This window comes from Melanostigma gelatinosum, assembly GCF_949748355.1.
Source record: "Melanostigma gelatinosum genome assembly, chromosome: 9".
In the NCBI taxonomy this organism is placed as follows: domain Eukaryota; kingdom Metazoa; phylum Chordata; class Actinopteri; order Perciformes; family Zoarcidae; genus Melanostigma; species Melanostigma gelatinosum.
This window is the reverse complement of record NC_136642.1, coordinates 18,657,350-18,675,439: the sequence shown is the minus strand read 5'-3', so window position 1 is coordinate 18,675,439 and position 18,090 is coordinate 18,657,350. Positions and strand designations below refer to the sequence as shown.

At 44.0% G+C, this 18,090-nt stretch overlaps 1 protein-coding gene across 1 annotated transcript in view; it reads left to right on the top strand.

Annotated features, from left to right (window-relative positions):
• The window catches only part of triob (trio Rho guanine nucleotide exchange factor b), a gene marked incomplete at its 5' end in the record, with an annotated part of 89,994 nt that extends 71,956 nt beyond the window's left edge, over nt 1–18,038 (top strand). The window contains 24 exons of the mRNA XM_079274934.1: nt 5,031–5,317; nt 5,426–5,596; nt 6,886–6,981; nt 7,404–7,552; nt 7,736–7,802; nt 7,891–7,994; nt 8,168–8,237; nt 8,418–8,507; nt 8,617–8,709; nt 8,827–8,877; nt 8,980–9,057; nt 9,419–9,610; nt 9,831–10,008; nt 10,190–11,076; nt 12,096–12,346; nt 12,477–12,606; nt 12,699–12,726; nt 12,981–13,143; nt 13,359–13,480; nt 13,707–13,785; nt 14,129–14,329; nt 14,419–14,557; nt 14,863–15,049; nt 15,188–18,038. Coding sequence (XP_079131060.1) covers nt 5,031–5,317; nt 5,426–5,596; nt 6,886–6,981; nt 7,404–7,552; nt 7,736–7,802; nt 7,891–7,994; nt 8,168–8,237; nt 8,418–8,507; nt 8,617–8,709; nt 8,827–8,877; nt 8,980–9,057; nt 9,419–9,610; nt 9,831–10,008; nt 10,190–11,076; nt 12,096–12,346; nt 12,477–12,606; nt 12,699–12,726; nt 12,981–13,143; nt 13,359–13,480; nt 13,707–13,785; nt 14,129–14,329; nt 14,419–14,557; nt 14,863–15,049; nt 15,188–15,615 — 4,241 coding nt within the window. The 3' untranslated portion in view covers nt 15,616–18,038. The remainder of the gene's footprint in view (nt 1–5,030; nt 5,318–5,425; nt 5,597–6,885; nt 6,982–7,403; nt 7,553–7,735; nt 7,803–7,890; nt 7,995–8,167; nt 8,238–8,417; nt 8,508–8,616; nt 8,710–8,826; nt 8,878–8,979; nt 9,058–9,418; nt 9,611–9,830; nt 10,009–10,189; nt 11,077–12,095; nt 12,347–12,476; nt 12,607–12,698; nt 12,727–12,980; nt 13,144–13,358; nt 13,481–13,706; nt 13,786–14,128; nt 14,330–14,418; nt 14,558–14,862; nt 15,050–15,187) is intronic.
• Nucleotides 18,039–18,090: the final 52 nt, after the last annotated feature.

Here is an 18,090-nt window from a genome sequence, read left to right as displayed (position 1 = left end):
AACAGGGTAGGTTTTGCTTCTTATTGGCTTGTTATGTGAAGATAACATTGTTTTAATACTATAGTTGAAAAAGATGGGAAAGTTGTCACAGAATAAATACAAAAGCCATGATCATCTCATCATGTTGAAGACTGTTTGGGCTGGTTTGTTACTCCAGCTATTTCCAGATGGGTTTAACGCAGAGGGCATTTACTTATCAAGTGTGGATTATGTTGTGGCATTACGGCAGTGAAAGTCATTTGTTGAATGCACCCTTATGTGATGAGGTATTAAATCGACTGAAATCACATTGACAAGATTATATCTTTGTGCCTGTCTGTATGCCAGGTCAGGCGAGTGCTGCACAGATGGGCAGAGGGTGTTATTGTGGAGGCCAGGGAGAAAAGACAAGAATGAGGTCAAATCGAATAAAGTAGAAGAGAATTGAACGGGACAAATTTGGAGTTTCTCACATTCTCAATCCTTTTTTTCTGTTTATTGTTTTCACAGTGGTCCATCTGATAAAGTGTGATAAAGCGATAAATATGTAGCGGGTGGTCTCTAAACGGTCCCATATCTCCCATCCCATCTCCACGCCCTCCCTAACTATGGCTGTTGGTGGCAAGCCCTCTCCAGCATTGTCCACATTTTTACCGATCAGCTAGCCAAACTCCCATGGAGCTTTTCCACACTCTACACCGACTGATGTTTGTGTGTGTGCATGTCTGTGTGTTTGTATCGCTCCTCACGAAAGATGCTCCCCTGGTGACACCTCTGGAATCCCAGGCATGCTTCTGTGGAGCTGCATAGACCTTTGGGATCTCTCCAGCTGTACAACCGCCCCTCCCCTCCCTGCTATTCTTCGACACATGCACACTCACAAAGTTGTAAATCTAGCATGCTCTTTGCAGTAGCGTGAATGAGCAGTGACTGAATTATGACGGCGCGTCATTAGCTTGCAGATAAATTCGCAAACATCTGACGATGCAGAGGAGAGCATCTGGTGGACTCTCGTCTGGTTTTTTTCTCAGGAATATCAGCCCAGAGTTCTGCTGAGAGGATGGTATTATAATAAGGTTGAATATAACTCAAATTTGCCTTTGCACGTTCAGTATCAATGCTGACTTTTCGAGCAGATAGTGATGGCAGTTAATAGATATTTTAAAGTTTGAATGTCCATATGCATTTAAAGTATATATCGCATGTATATAGACACATGCATATGCATTCACTTTATGTAAACACATACAGTTTGTGTAGCCTGTGCAAAACACTGATGGTACATTGTGTAATATGTATGAGTATATGTTGATCCCAGTCATCTCAGCAGAATGATGCTCTAATGAGGCCAATAATTCATTCACCAGGAGGTGAACAAAATGCCTCCAATCCTAAATTGCTCCAGATAAAAAAAGAGATGCTCGTTTACTAATTGAGTCAGCATAATTATTAGAACAACAACAAATATCTTACGACATGGTTTTAAAGGCTGTCGTCCGCAAACTAGTGATTTTTGTTGGAATCCTCAAAAGAATTGAGGAAGAAGCGGTTGACTTTGATAAAGAAATGTTATAGCCGCTCTGCGTGTTACTGACATAAATTATCTTCATTGGGTTTTTGCTACATCAAATTTAGTCTCTTGCAACTTTGAGGAAATGAAACAGCAATTCATTTTTTGTATGTAGTGCCAGCCTATTACCAATATCTAATCTAACATGTGTATGTGTTGTTTCTCCTGCATTCACAAGCGTAGCAGGTGGGAGTGTTGGGTCCAGATGCCATCTTGGTGTTTTCAGGATGTATTTTTATAGCAGCAGGATTGAAGAGTATTAAAGAATTATGTCTGAGTAAATTCAGTTTTACTTTTTGAAGCATGGCATAATTCTTTAAATGTAACTCTTAATATAAAAACGAATGGGGCGGACAAACTCTTAGCGTCACCCATGCAAAGAAACCATGTCGCCCCTATTCTTGTTTCCCATGAGTGCAATTCTGACCGGCTGTCTTTGAGGTGTCATGCTGCAGGGCAAAGGGCAAAGGTTATGCCCTCTGTGTGTGTGTGTGTGTGTGTGTGTGTGTGTGTGTGTGTGTGTGTGTGTGTGTGTGTGTGTGTGTGTGTGTGTGTGTGTGTGTGTGTGTGTGTGTGTGTGTGTGTGTGTGTGTGTGTGTGTGTGTCCCTGGGGTTATTTTATATTGAGGAGGAATGTGTCATGGCCTCTGGCTCCATGTTTCACCCATTTACACTCCTGTTCAGCACGACCTCCTCAGTCTAATCAGAGAACATCTATAACACCAGATGCCTGTCTAACTGTCAAAGTGTGAACATTGTATGACACATAAAGGACACCCAAAAGCACCACAATAGACATGGTCATTTATCACTGAAGCTATATATAATAGTCACAACTTTTTGAGGCATTATTCAATTACAGCTGAAACCACAATGATCTCATTTTTACATTTTGTATTTGAGTATTTCAATGAGATTCAAATAGATACAATTGTAATTGTTTCTCACCAGAACCCCCAAATTGGTGTGAATTTACAGAGTAAACATTTGTCTGCTTAACTTGCCCGACAGCCTTTCATGTAATGTGCTGCAGGTCGTCAGTGTTGTCTGCCAGTTATAGTAAAAATAGCAGAAAAGGGCCTGGTTTACATTAGAAAATAACAGTTGTGTGATGCTTAAGTGTCCAACCCGAATAATTCAAAGGCCTTGTAGGCACATGAACTTTTTGCTCTTTGTATGAATAATGGATAGAATGTGCTGGTGTTATCCAGTGAAGGTGCAACATGCAGAACTCATAAAGGAAAGTCGTGAGAGTCCTTGGAGACCAGCAACAGTAAATGTTAAGGTTTTCTTACAGTATGAAAGAGTTTCCATGACTGCACCTATGATTAAAACATTCCAGGGCAGTATCGTAACAGAGTTGTGGCTGTGGTTTTCATTTGGTACTGCGGGGAAGATAAAGGCAGGTCAATCACACAGCTTCCTTAAATTGTATACTAAACAGTAGGGTGGAATGTATAGATCTCCAGAGGAATTCAGGCTTCTCCTTCCCTGCGAGATGGAAAAGCATCTGTCTGACTTTCTGTCTGGTAAAATAAATTCATTTGCAGGATAAAAACAGGACAAAAAGATGCGTGCCTTGGCATTCGCTTGACTCGTGGCTGAAAACAAAATCGTGCACGAAGTATTGCAGAATCAGTGAAAGATCATCACTTTTATCACTCAGGATATACCGAAGATATCTCCGGATAGACCCAGGCTTTGTCAGCGTGAGATGGTGAGAGGAGCCTCATATAAGATGGCTTTTCGGATCTTAATAGTGTGGGAGACGCTTGTTTGCCTGCGAACTGTGCTTTCTTCTTCCCTTGCATGAGATGTGAGAACACATGCTTCGTATCAGCAGAGCGCTGTAAAAAAGAAGTCCTCCCAGAGGCTGTATGAATGACACGCCCATTCACATGCTGATGCAGATGCATTCATTCAGGCTGTGTAAAAGTGTCCAATGAGGGAAGGCAGAAGTTCCACACCGACCCTTCATAAGAGCCATTCAGCTTGGTCACATGGTGGAATCTGTACCAGCTGCATGATTTTAACCACCAGGCTGAAGCCTGAATCTCTCAGACATTTCACTCTTTATTCAAGCTGTAAACTACAGATCATGTAGTCTTGTATCCAGACTTAATATATTTATACATCATATTTATTCCTATATTTTTCATTGAAGCTCAACAACTCGCGATGCAATCGGAGGATAGTATCGTCCTTGAGTCAACTACCGCCCCCTCAGAAATGCACTTGTCTTTGCAGCCATCACCTCTCATCATGTGCTAATCTGCACAATGAGAACATCAACTCCTGAGATCTTCCTGCACTAAGAAGTCATTTTCTGATTCAGTCAAGCTATGGCTCGAGCTTTGCATTTAAAGTGATGGAAGACATCATTTTATGGAGTGTACTCAGGTGGCTTTTGATGAGGATTTTAACTCTGTATGTCAGGAATGTGTCCCAGTCCCAGTTTTTGATAGAAAGTAAGTGGTGCTCTCCTCATCCACGGGTGGGTGATTGACGAAGTTCTTTATGAACCTAGGGGGGGGGAGGTATTTTTCTTGACTCTCTTGTATTGGCAGCAGAGTAAGGGATACTCTTAAGTCACGCTGTAATCGTTTGTTGAACTGTGAGGTCTTACAGGAGGTCCATGCTCTGTGGTGTCAGGGCCATGTTGCGTAGTGTGACTGGACACAAAGAAATCCAACCTCAACGTTATCATCCCAACACTCATTGGTCATATAGCTTGTTGAGCCGGTCGAGAGGTGTTGTTTCCTCGTTCAGTAGCATGCAGCAGCATTGTAGATGATTATAAAGAAAACGAACGAGAGAATGTCAGCGTCGTGGAGGAGAAAAGGGGGTTAGGCTAAAGATAAGAAGGAGAACAGGAGGGAATGAGCAGACAGGTGGATTTATCTTTTAATTATTCAGACAAAAGCCTCAAGTATCCCTTTATCCTGCTTTTTTTCCCATCACTCTATCACTCGTCGAAGAACAGCTTTCCTCCTACCGATTCCCTAAGGTGGTGACGGCATCACTGCGAGGAGGAGAACAGCCTGCCTACTGCACATAACACATACAAAGCCTGTACAAACCAACAAAAGCACACACATTATTATCATGCAGCGTGTCTTTCCTCAGTCTTTTCTCACTTTACGCAAACTCACATATGCATACACAGCATGGTGACTATGGTGTCGTTTATGGTTTGAAGACAAATGGAATGTAACAATTGCTGACCACTAAATATGCTGAAGTCATTATGTTCTAATATATTGAGGTATGTCAATAATTGAAAAGAAAATTTTCTATATTGTTGCACACTTCAAAATAGTAGTAGGACTGTTTTTACACACATTTTACAGCACCAGGCAATTAATCAAATGGCTTAGTTGTTGTCTGGTGTTAGTCAAGGTTCCAATCTTGCACTTTGATTTATTTGGTGATATCACAGACTAAATACCATAATCACCATTCTCTTTCCTGTCCCCCTTAGACACCCTGTCTGTATCCAGTAACGACACCCTGCAGCCAGGCTCCAGCCAAACCCTGGGTCCTCACAGCTCACCGGGCCCCAAACGCCCTGGAAACACCTTAAGGAAGTGGCTGACCAGCCCCGTGCGACGGCTGAGCTCCGGCAAAGCTGACGGCCACGTCAAGAAGCTCGCCCACAAGCACAAGAAGAACCGCGACGGCACAAGGAAGAACATGGACACAATGGCCGGCTCGCAGAAGGACTCCGACGACAACGCCGCCACGCCACAGGACGAGACACTGGAGGAAGTAAGAACAGATAAGCTGTGGATAACCGACCGTGTCACAACATTCAAAGGCACAGTTTTTGGTTGTGACCGACCAGTCGATCATTGCTCTCCTTCTCTCTTTCTGCAGCGTATGCGTAATGAGGGGCTGAGCAGTGGTACCCTGTCCAAGTCATCTTCATCAGGCATGCAGAGCTGTGGCGAGGAGGAAGGTGAGGAGGGGGCCGACGCTGTCCCTCTACCGCCCCCTATGGCCATCCAGCAGCACAGCCTGCTGCAACCCGACTCCCAAGACGACAAGGTTGGTGACACAGGGCGATCTAAATACGCACACATTACTACACAAGGTCACAGACGATGGTGTGCAGAAAACACGATGCACAACACCAACTGAGCCCAGAGTGGTTATGTTTTACGTTAACAAAGTAGATTTATGTGTTATACTGTGTTTAAAATGGGCCAAACAGGATTTTTGCTTCTTCGGCAATATGTTTGCACACAAATATGTTGTGTGCATTAACTGGGGGAAGGGTTGCTCATGTAAATATAAGATAACACAGACAAGTGCAGGCGCAAACAAAATAAGTTGCTCTTCACAGGAAGATGCCTATTGATCCTTTTGAACTTTTAAACTTGAATTATAAATCTTGAAATATTTATTATTTATAATATGTAAATGTCAAATATATAAAAAAAAGTATTAAACCATATTCATCTTAATTTTGGTTTGGTTACATACCACATACACAAAGCTTACAATCACACAACTGAACCTTCACGGTGGCATAAATAACCGTTCATTTTTCTCTTTATTCTTTTGATGGTTGCATGTTCCTCCCTTCAGCATTACGTTGATTTCTCGTCTACTTCTCTTCTTTCCCAGTTTCCCTATCTCTCCATGTAAAATCACTTCATCAGCTCTGCTTTGGATCCTTCGTCATTGAACTTTTTTATCTTGCCTTTTTGTTTTCTTTCTTTCACCAAAAGAAATGTCATTCCCATGACGTGTAATTGTGCTGCTGTTGCTGCAGTGAATGCTCCATTCACGTGTTGCTGCAGTGGTCTGTTGTTTGCCGGACTAAATGGTGAAATCCCATTCAGTCTGGTTGTGAATAGGGGTTCCTTTTAGCACTTTACCTGCCACCATGCGTCAAACTGGGCTCTGTTCTAGAGGCAAATTTTCTCTTCAATGGACTATTACGCAACACTGTTTGCTGTATATAAGTTGTCTGACCAGTCATGGTGCTTGTGCTTGAAGAGCAGTCTCCAATCCCACAGCTTGCCCTTGACCTAAACCCACCTCATAACTCTTGACCCTGTTTCCCCCCGAGACCAGTCTGTGATTGGCTCCAACTTGGCCCCCAGTTGACCCTTTTATTAGGGAGATCACACCCACCAAGTCCTTATTTGGACGTGTGGAATATCGGGGTCCAAACTCAACGAGGGTGAGCCTGATCACATACACAGTAGTAGCCATTTAGAATGTTCGACGACTGCACGCATGCAGCTCTGCCAAGTTTTACATTGGTCATGTTTACACCTCAACCGTCAACTTCTTTCTTTCTTCCATTTTCTGTCTCTTTTTTTCAGTCTGGATCTCGTCTGTCCGCTCGTCCCAACAGTTCAGAGACGCCCAGCGCTGCTGAACTGGTCAGTGCCATCGAAGAGCTGGTGAAGAGCAAGATGGTGAGGAAAAAAAAATCATGAACAAAACTCATAAGTACATGGAAATGTGGGACATTTGTACACAGAACAATGCTGATAGATTAATGTACAAGCACACATTTTGTCCCCGGTGTTGTTGATAGAGAATGGCATTGTGGCCTACTCGTCATCTGTCAGGACTGTGACTCAGCATGCCAGCTGTCCACTGTTCCAACAAATGGGCATTGAACTTTGGCCAATATCACACACATGCCCACTGGGCTTACATACAGTATGGACACATGCCAAAGTAAAGATAGTACAGTTAAATGACGCATGCTGTCCAAAAGATAAGATCACACACAGATCAGCTCAGTGACAGTTCTTTCTCTTCTTCGCTCTTCTGTCTCTCCCTTTTGCACTTTGTTCCTCCTCTCCTCGCCTCTGTCCTCCTCCTTCCTCAGTCGCTGGAGGATCGTCCCAGTTCCCTGTCAGTGGAGCAGGGCGACAGCAGCTCTCCCTCCCTCAATCCCTCTGACAACTCCCTCCTCTCCTCCTCCTCACCCATCGATGAGGTGGACGAGCGCAAGTCTGGCTTCTTCAAGAGAAGACAGTGAGTTATGAGCCCGCAGTGTCGTGTTCGTGTTTTGATAAACAAAAGTTGCTCGAGTTCAATCAGTTAATCACGTTTGTCTTTCCTTGGTGTGCTTATATGGAAACATGTCTGATGCTCATCCACAGCTGAGTGCATTACATTTGTATTACACGGTGACAATTGCTGTTTTGTGTCCCTCAGTTATGTGCTTCTGGAGCTGGTGGAGACTGAGAGAGACTATGTCAGAGATCTGGGATCAGTGGTGGAGGTAAAAGCAGGCGTTAAAGTATCTCAACAGAAGCTTTTTGGGTCTGTGTGTCTATGTTTTACAAACGAGTCGACTTTCCTCCCCTCAGGGCTACATGAGCAGGATGAAAGAGGAAGGAGTTCCAGATGACATGAGAGGAAAAGACAAGATTGTCTTTGGAAACATCCATCAGATCTATGACTGGCACAAAGAGTATGCAGGCAGTCTTCTCCAGTTAACATGCCCTACAAATTCCACGACAAATGTTTTTTTTAAGTTGTTTTATCTGCCCCAGTGTGAAGACAGACAACAATAATAAAAAATAGAGGAAGTGCCATGTTCCTTGGCAGGTTAACTCGTGTCTTTCTCTCCTGATTGGTCCACAGTCTTTTCCTGGGAGAGCTTGAGAAGTGTCTGGAGGACCCTGACAGGCTGGCTCCTTTATTTGTCAAACAGGTTCGAAACCTATTCATTATTGTTTGTCATTACATTCTTTTGTTGAAGGGTGGATTATCAAGTTCATTTTATTGATTTTAAAAGAGAGAGAGTAAATAAATATTATTTTCTAAGCTGTCACTGTTTTTTCCTCACTTCTAAAAGCCACCTCTGTTTTCTGTTTTTGTTTTCCGATTGCAGGAGCGGCGGCTACACATGTACATCGTGTACTGCCAGAATAAACCTAAATCGGAGCACATTGTGTCAGAATACATTGACACTTACTTTGAAGTAAGATTGATTTTACACCTACCCAAACCTACGGACTGTTCTCTGTATGTTATTGTCCAGGTGATCATTATTTCAGTATAGAGATAACAATGTTTGCATCTTTCACCAGGACCTCAAGCAGCGATTGGGCCACAGATTGCAGATCACTGACCTGCTCATCAAACCCGTCCAACGTATCATGAAGTACCAGTTACTACTGAAGGTAACTCCACCATAGTGTTCTTACTTGGCAGGCTGCATTCAGGCTAAGTAAAGCACTTTTCATGTTGAACATGCAGTGTTGATCAACGTTGTTCTATACATTCTACGTATTTCACAGGATCTTCACAAGATTTCCAAGAAGGCTGGAGTGGATACGACAGAGCTGGAGGTAATGTAATACCCAGGTTGCAGCTCAAACCTTCTTAAAGTGATGACGCAATGAAAATATATTGTTTATGCGTTTTGTTTTTGCTCTCGTGTTCTGCTGCAGAAAGCTGTAGAGGTGATGTGTGTGGTCCCCAAACGCTGCAATGACATGATGAATGTTGGGCGCCTTCAAGGCTTCGATGTAAGGCGGCTCTTCATCCTCTCACAAGTTTGTGCATGTCTGTGTCTGTCTGTGTGTGTGCTCGGACAACTGCACTGAATGATTTAAGGTATCGATGTAAACAGTTTATTCCCTGCAAACATGCAATTCTGTCAACTGCCACTAGGTGTCAGTGTGCCCTCATTTATGGAGATATGTTATAAGTTGTTTTAAGTTTGTTTCATGTCGATAAAGCCACATTTCCGCAGAATGAACTGTAGGTAGTGCAAATAGTATTAGACATTGCGTATGTCCATGGTACCCCAAATTGAAGTTATGCAAACTGTCCTCTACTGTCCCTGTCTTCTTATTTGCTTCATCTCTGCTCTCACTCTTTCTTCAGGGTAAAATTGTGGCTCAGGGCAGACTGCTCCTCCAAGACACCTTCATGGTGTCAGACCAGGATGGAGGACTTCTGTCCAGGATGAAAGAGAGGAGAGTCTTCCTTTTTGAGCAGATTGTCATCTTCAGCGAGCCCATAGACAAAAAGAAAGGCTTCTCTTCTCCCGGCTACCTCTTCAAGAACAACATCAAGGTAAGTGCAGCTCAATACAATCGCCCAAAGCTACAGTTAGAGCAAAATGTAAGCCTCTCACAACTGGTAAAACAATACTATCAATGTCTTGCATGTTCCCATACCGTAGATTGTTTTGTAGCTTCTTAATCAAAACATCTCGCCTTGCCACTTTAACTACGTCCCTACCACTCTTCCTTTCTCTTCCTTCTTCTTCTCTCTTCTTGTCTCATCTCTTCAGGTGAGCTGGTTGGGTTTAGAAGAAAATGCAGAAGACCCGTGCAAGTTCACGCTCACCTCCAGATCATCAAGCGGCAACCTGGAGAGGTACACCCTCCATTCAATGAGCCCTGGAGTCAGTCAAGTCTGGGTCCACCAGGTCAGCCAAATACTGGAGAACCAGCGAAATTTCCTCAATGGTGAGAGAATGATGTGCAAATTACAAGCTCACACCAAAAACATGCTGGCCTTGGTCCTTAAGTGGAAGTTTTATGTTTTATGTTTTATGTTACTTTTTTCAACTTCTTCAAACTAAATAATATCCCCAGGTTTTCTGACTTTAATTATGAGTGAAATCTTGCCCCTTATCCTTTCCCACAGCTCTAACATCCCCCATAGAGTACCAGAGGAACCACGTGGGTGGTGGCGGGCCGGGCGGTCCGCCCAGCAGTAGCAGCAGCAGTAGTACTGGAGGCCTGCCAGGCGGCAGCAGCTCCAACAGCACCGCCAACATGGGAGGGGGAGGTGGCGGCGGCGGCTCTGGAGGATCAGGGGACAGCTCCTCTTCTCTGTGCGGCCCTCGCTCCCGACCCTCCCGCATCCCCCAGCCATCCTCACGCCTCCCCCAGCCCGTCCACCACCACCATCCCCCGGGCCCTGAGGGGCCCGACCGATCAGCAGGTATGTGGTCTCCCTGCGACCCTCAGTCCCTCCCCTCTAACCCGTACTCAGACACCACCACCACAAATGGAGAGGCGTTAGCCTCAGAGGTCCCTAAGATGAGGATGCTGGATAGTCCTCATGGAAGTAACAGTAATAACAGTAACAAGCCATCAGACAGCATGGAGGCCAGTGTCAAACTGGGTCTGGGGGGCTGTGAAGAAACCCAGAAACATCAAACAGCTGGTGTACCACAGATGGCCGTGGCTCCTCTGAACTTGCCCCTAAAAAGCCCCCGAGTTGGGACAGTTTCTCCTCTCATTTCACCTCAGTCTCCTGGTGGCGGAAAGGAAGCATTTGTCCCCTCCAGCCCAGCTCATAAAGGTCATTTCTGGGCTATGGTCCCTGCTATGCCTGCCTCTCCCGCCAGCCGGCCTGGTTCCTTCTCCTTCCCCAGTGACAGTGGTAGTGGAGGGGACTCTTTGGGCAGAGGAAGCCATGGGACGCCCTCTCATCACCGCAACTCCTCCCACAGTAAGGACATAGACCGCATGAGCACCTGCTCCTCCACCAGCGAGCAGTCCATACACTCCACCCAGAGTAACGGGGTAAGATGCCAAGCCGAGGCCCGGGCTTTAGTGAGGCCTAGAGCTATTCACTAGTCACTAACCCCCGCCCTCTGACTGGCTGTCCGTCAGTCACCCTGCCGCTGCCTCTGAGAATGGCTTGTACATGCAACAACTACTACACTGGAGATTAACGGCTATCTGAGTGCACTAACTTCACCGGCAGCGTGTGTGAGGGAGAATTTTCTCTGGCGCTCCCAGAATGTACTAACAGTGTGGATCTGACTCATAGAGCAACTGTTGTATCTGCCTGCTGAGACTCTCTGAGCTTCAGTGTGTGTTTGCTTCTTTACTGCAGCTAATTGCCAGTTTTTAAAAAAATCACCATTTCTCTTTAGTCTTTTTCATTCATACTTCTCCGGGAATATTGTCATGCGATTATCAATGATCACGGAGGAAGCTCTTTCACATATTACCTTCTTTCTCATTTTTTCTTGCAACGGTTAGCCTTCAGACTACACCAGCTGCTGTTTGCTTCACTTCCACCTACTCTGTCTCTCTTCAAGCTGATGGAGTGTCTTCTTTATTTCTTCTTGGAAATAGTTGGTTTTTTTTACTTCAACTTCTCTCTCTCTACTTGGGACCACAAAGTTCCGTATTTCAACATCTGACCCGAGGATCATAACTTCTGCTTCACATCTTCTCAGAATCAAGTTATCTGTCAGTCATCACTGTAGATTTTTAGCTTTAAAAACATCTGTTCAAGATTTTTCAAAAGCATTTTGCAATTCTTCCTGCATGCATCAAGCATACTAGCAGGGTCGTTTGTGTGTGTTACCATCAATCAAATCCTGCATTTGATTGGTGTGAAGCTACTGATACTCTTCAGTACTCCCTGTTTTTAGGAATGAATGTGCATGGGTGTATTTGAGTGTGTGTGTGTGTGTGTGTGTGTGTGGTTTGTGTGCATGTTAAGTCTCATGTTCTACTACTTCACTGTGCTTTGTTTAAACAGTGTTGTGTGATTAAGTCAAAAGCTTGACACTTTTGCTCTCCGACAGAGTGAAAGCAGTAGCAGCAGCAGTGTGTCCACCATGTTGGTGACCCAGGACTATGTGGCAGTGAAGGAGGACGAGATCAGTGTGGTGCAGGGCGAGGTGGTCCAGATGCTAGCCAGCAACCAGCAAAACATGTTCCTGGTGTACCGGGCGTCCAATGAGCACTGCCCTGCCGCTGAGGGCTGGATCCCTGGCTATGTATTAGGACATACCTCATCCTCCATCACACCCGAACTCCCTGAAGGAACCATCAAGTAAGAATACAGGACATGCGTCCTGTTCTTGAGACAAAAGCAAGCAAGTGCAAATGTCAGAATTCATCATGATGATACAAAAACGGCATGGAAAACTGAGATTTCTCCCCTCTGGTCGTGTCTGCTTTAGAAAATCATTATCATGGCATACAGCACTCCGTATCCGCAGAAAGTCTGAGAAGAGAGACAAGGAGGGCAGGAAGCTGGAGAACGGCTACCGCAAGTCTCAGGACGGCCTGGCCAACAAAGTCTCTGTCAAGGTAGAGAGTGTGGAGTTATTTTTCAAACCCAATTAACTTGCTCTTTGAGTATGTGCAAGAAATCTCATTTTGTCCTCACATTTTCATTACAGCTTCTAAATCCAAACTTCATCCATGATGGTATGTAGACATTGTTGCTTTTGTCCAAGGACTGGATGCATGTGTGTGTGTGTGTGTGTGTTCCAGATCTATATGTTGTTTAAAGACACCATAGTCCTTTAATATTCCCCGACCTATCCCTTCCTGTCATTGGCAGTCACTTTGAAGCTGGTAACTTTATACATGTATCGAAACATGTCTTTAAGCTGATTTGAGATGGAAGGTGCAGTATCCCCTTTCTCTTCTCATCTTTGTCCTCTGATCTTTCTCTCCAGCTCCCCCAGAGGTACTCATTCCTGTCAGCGATGTAGCGTGTGAGGGTGGCGACAGTGTCACTCTGAGGTGTAAAGTGTGCGGTCGGCCCCGGGCCACTGTCACTTGGCGGGGACCTGACAACAACACTCTGAGCAACAACGGACACTACAGCGTCACTTTCAGGTGACGGCAAATATTATTGAATTCATTTGAAGGGACTTAAATGAAGCATCGGGTTCATGGGATATGAAGCCTTAATTATAAGAAACGCAACATTTTGCCGTACATTTGGCATCCTGTGCAATTCACAGAGTATCATTTAAAAAAGGAGAAAATCTCAAGCTAGCACGGTGCATATTGTTTGATGATTCATTTTCCTTCCTTCTCTCTCTCTACAGTGAGGTAGGAGAGGCATCTCTTCGTATCCTGGGAGTATCTGTAGAGGACAGTGGTGTGTACACCTGCGTTGCCACAAATGTAGCAGGCTCTGTCACCTCCTCCGCCAGCCTCAGAGTCTCAGGTGAGAGTCTGTTCACGGTACACATTTTCTGTAAAGCTTGATTATTGGGTATATTGTGCAAGTTACACCTCCTCAGTTACGTTTTGAACAACTAAAACTCTACATTAGCTGAACTTTAATTCCTGTCAAACGAACTAAATGAAAAAGTTGTAATTACATGAGTGTGCTGGCTTTGAAAACCATGTTCCTGCTTCGTATACTTGATGCAGCCTGAATGTGTTCTCAGGAACCCCTGATGATGGCAGTGAAGTCCTCTGGAAAAGCAGCTTTGAGTCCCACTACACAGAGATCACTGAGCTTGGAAGGTAAGAATGTGTCGATGAAACTTGTATTTTAACACTTACTAATGTGTTGGCATGGGCACGAGTAACCCGTTCCTGAACCTTCATATCCTTGTAAATACATTCTCACAACTAATTCTCACAAGTGAGGGTATTTGGATGATTTTAAATTCCTATTTTCTGACATAGACTGATCTTGACAAATTTAACAGTATGTATAACCACCACCTTATTTTGCCCGTTAAATCCAGTCCAGGCAAATACATAATAGATACCTGATCTACCTGAGATCCAGAGTAATCTAAATGTAACATTGTAGTAAACAGGTATTCACATATTCGTCTAAACCCTAATTTCTGCTCCCCAGGGGCCGGTTTTCAGTGACTAAGCGGTGCGACCAGAGAGGGAGTAAACGGACGGTTGCAGCAAAACACATTAACAAGAAGCTGCTGCTTCGGGAGCAGGTGCTGCAGGAGGTGCGACTCCTGCAGGCTCTGGACCATCCCAACCTGGTCAAGCTGCTGGACACATATGAGACGGCCAACAGCTACGTACTTGTACAAGAGATGTGAGTGCAGTTGTGTTTTCATGTAGCTGTTGTGACTTCCTGTTTCAAGTCGCAAATGACCTACAAATGCATTGTGTTTCTGCTTTCAGGGCAGACCAGGGACGCTTCCTGGACTATATAGTGAGCTGGGGCAACCTGACAGAGGAGAAGGTGGCTCTCTACCTCAGAGATATTCTTGAAGCTCTCCACTACCTGCACAGCTGGAGGATAGCACACCTTGATCTCAAAGTAAATACATATTCCGACATCAGTGTGGAGATAAAGAATGAGTAGATTAATAGATTAGTTGTTAGCTGTTTTGATCATTAATAATTGTATCTGTTTATTTAATTCTCTGATCCAGCTTCTAAAAAAATCAGTTTGTGTTTATCTGATGTGATAGCAGAATGAATGTGGTGTGGTTTTGGACACATCACCATGGGCTCTGGGAAAAAGCTGGATCTGAGTTTGGCCCGGTGGGAGTGCGGGTGTAAAGAACGATGTTCCTCTGATGTTTGCGTCACAAGTTAAAGCTTTCCCCTTTGCTCCTGCAGCCAGAGAACATTGTGGTGGAACACGTGTCTTCCCAGCCAGTGATCAAGCTCACAGACTTTGGTGATGCCACTCAGATGAATCCTCTCTCCTTCTACATCCATCCTCTCCTGGGGAGCCCAGAGTTCTCTGCTCCTGAGCTGATCCTGGGTCAGCCTGCCTCACTGATGTCTGACCTCTGGAGCTTAGGTTTGTGACTAAGCACGAGTAGTTTGTAACTTGCATATAACATCATCAGAAGCGTGTTCAGAAATACATCGTGATGCATTTTTCTATTCCATCTATTTATCGATTGATCTACTGGTGTATTGACTGGATGATTTACAGGGGTGGTGACCTACGTTATACTAAGTGGCGCCTCTCCCTTCCTGGATGAGAGTTTGGAGGAGACGTGTCTGAACATCTGTCGCCTGGACTTCAGCTTCCCTGGGGACTACTTCCAGTGTGTGAGCCCAGCTGCCAGAGACTTCGTCTGCCTGCTGCTCCAGGGCGAGCCGGAGCGGCGGCCCCCCGCAGCTTCCTGCCTGCAGGAGCCCTGGCTCCGGCCTCAAGGTGCGATACACAGAGACACTGGCCATGCCACCTTAAATCATACGCAGCCACCGGCGCTGCCAGCTCCTCCGAATCATCACACCTCACATCTGGACACCTCCAGACTCATTTCCTTCATCGAGAGAAGGAAACACCAGAACGATGTTCGGCCCATTGGCGCCATTAAGGCCTTCCTTCACAGCCGTCTGCTTAACCACATCTAACAAACAGGTCTCTGGGTAGATGTGACCGTAACAGCATGTACTGTAGACGCCTGTTCCTGCATTGTTGGGGCACAGAAGGAATCCAAGAAAATGAAGAGGATGGGGAACAAGTTGGTTCAGTTGAGCTGTGTTACTGAGAGGACCACCAGCAACATTTCCACAATGATCACCTTTTCCCTCACTAAGCCACAAAAGTCCTGCTGCTGCTGACTGTTCGATCTCTGCTGATAAACCCCCTTTGACTCTCCCCGACTCCCCCTCCCCCTCCTTGGCATATTGTCGTTATGCCGGCACAACAAATGAACTGTTGGAATCTGTTTGAGATTTCAAACCTTGACTTAGCAGGGAGAGGAAAACAAGCTTTCTCAACCCGCTTCCACAGCAAGCTTGAGCAAGTCTTGCGTTCCGGACAGTGTTGAACAGAGAAAATAGGATACTGTGTAATAAGAGTTATTCAGGCTGCTTTCGGTTGAACACGAGAAAATGTTTCTTTTCTAACGAGAGATTACTTTTTGTAAATGAAACCATGTACAGTGAGGAATACAGAGAACTGTCTTTATTTGTACCTTTTGGAAAACAAAGGTGAGTTAGTGAGTAGGAAGGAAACAAGAGAAATGAGGTGTGTGTGTACAAAGTGGCACCCATCAGCAGGGTCCACTTATTCTAGAACAATATGAAGACCAAAACCGTGTTTTCCAGAAACACATTATAGTTACATTCAGTGCAATATTTTGCTTATCTTTATGCCCCACGTTCAGTTTGAAAGGTGAAATCATTTCAGTTTTGTGACACTAAGAGAAACTAAATTAACTTAAATTCAGCATTAAAGCTATTCAGCAAAGCTTCTCCGATTTGTACCTGCATCCGCCTTATTTGTAAATAACGTGTTCCTGCCTTTCATTCTCATTTTGAAGAATTCTGTCTCAAGCGAACGAAGGCTATATCATTTGCCGAGTGTTACTGGGACCTTGCAGTTGGTGAAGTAAGTCACTCTCTGCGAGCCCTCAGCAGCTGGATTATCACCATGAACAAACCGCTACTAGAGATGCACTCGTATTTTGCATCAATTCCCATGTGCAATGTTGCAGCTTTAACATTTATGCAACTATTTATGAAGACTTTGTGTTGTAGCCGTATTCTTAAAAAGGCATGTACGTACCTGGTACTGCGATAGATGTCTGTATTGTGTTAACTCTTATGTATTAAGTTCAGTATTAATATCTTTAAAACCCCCAGACAAGAGGCGGGTTTTCGGAAATAATGTATAAAAATGTGTATCGATAAAATATAGGCACTTATGCTTTCATTTTGTCATTGTTATGTTTTTATTTCTGTGACAATACCAAAGTTGACTATGCTTTCTTTTCCTGCTAAAATGTGTTTTATTTCCTGATTTCTCATGTTAAGTTATAACAGACCACACTGAATCAGGACATGCGAGAGTTTACATCGGTTCAGTCTGGCTTAATTTATTCTTATTGTGATAAGAAATTGTTTGGTGGTTTCTGAAAAAACAACAACTAATATTTCACTTGTCTTCTTTCAAGCTGTGCACAAAGTGGTTTGCTGTGTGAGTTTGTTTGGCTTTTGTAAGTAGGTTCTGGTGTATGTCGCTAGATTGTTTTTTTTTAAGCATCTCAGTCAAAAGACAGACTTGGTTGACGTTTTTTTTCCAAGCAATGGTCTGGAAAAATGTCTCATTGTGGCCGACTCAACACGGACTTCAAATTGTTGGAAAATGCGTTGAACCCTTTTGAAGACACACAAATATTGTTCCACCAACAGTTCAAATGTATCCCTTTGACAAATATAATTCAGCATGAACAGCTATCTGATGTGAAAGAAGTTTCTTTTTCATTTGAATGACTTGATGTCTTGAGGTTATGAAGTTATTGAAAACCTTTTTTTTTTTTTAAGTGCCAGTTGAGGGAGTCGACCTAGAGAGATGGGTGGAGCTAAAACGTGCATTGTTTCTTATTTAATTTGAAGGCTATAAGAGTTACTGTCTGATTTGATGTTAAAGAAGTTTGTCTGTACAGTCTACGTCTCTCATTTTGTGTCATTGTTATTTGTTGGTGTGGATCTAGGTTTCCCAAAATCATACTGTTAATCAGTTTATCAGATTCTCTCAAAGCCTGTTCATGGAAGATGATGATCTAAGTAACACAATGCCTTTGGGAAACCCAGCATGATGTAAAGATGTACAGAGAGGGTCGGGCAGTTCTGCCCACACCCAGGATGTAAACCTCATAACTATGTCATATTTTAAATACAAATAGAACAAGACTGCAGCAATGTCATTTTGAATGTCTTATTATGACTTATTTTTACTTTTGCATGTATATTTCTTTGTACAGAAGATGATGTGTTTACATGTTACTAAGTGCTGTAAATATTTAATTTTGTCCTCTGTTATTTTGCCATTAAACATACAAGGAACAGCCGGTGTCTCTGAAACTCTGTGTGCACATACAT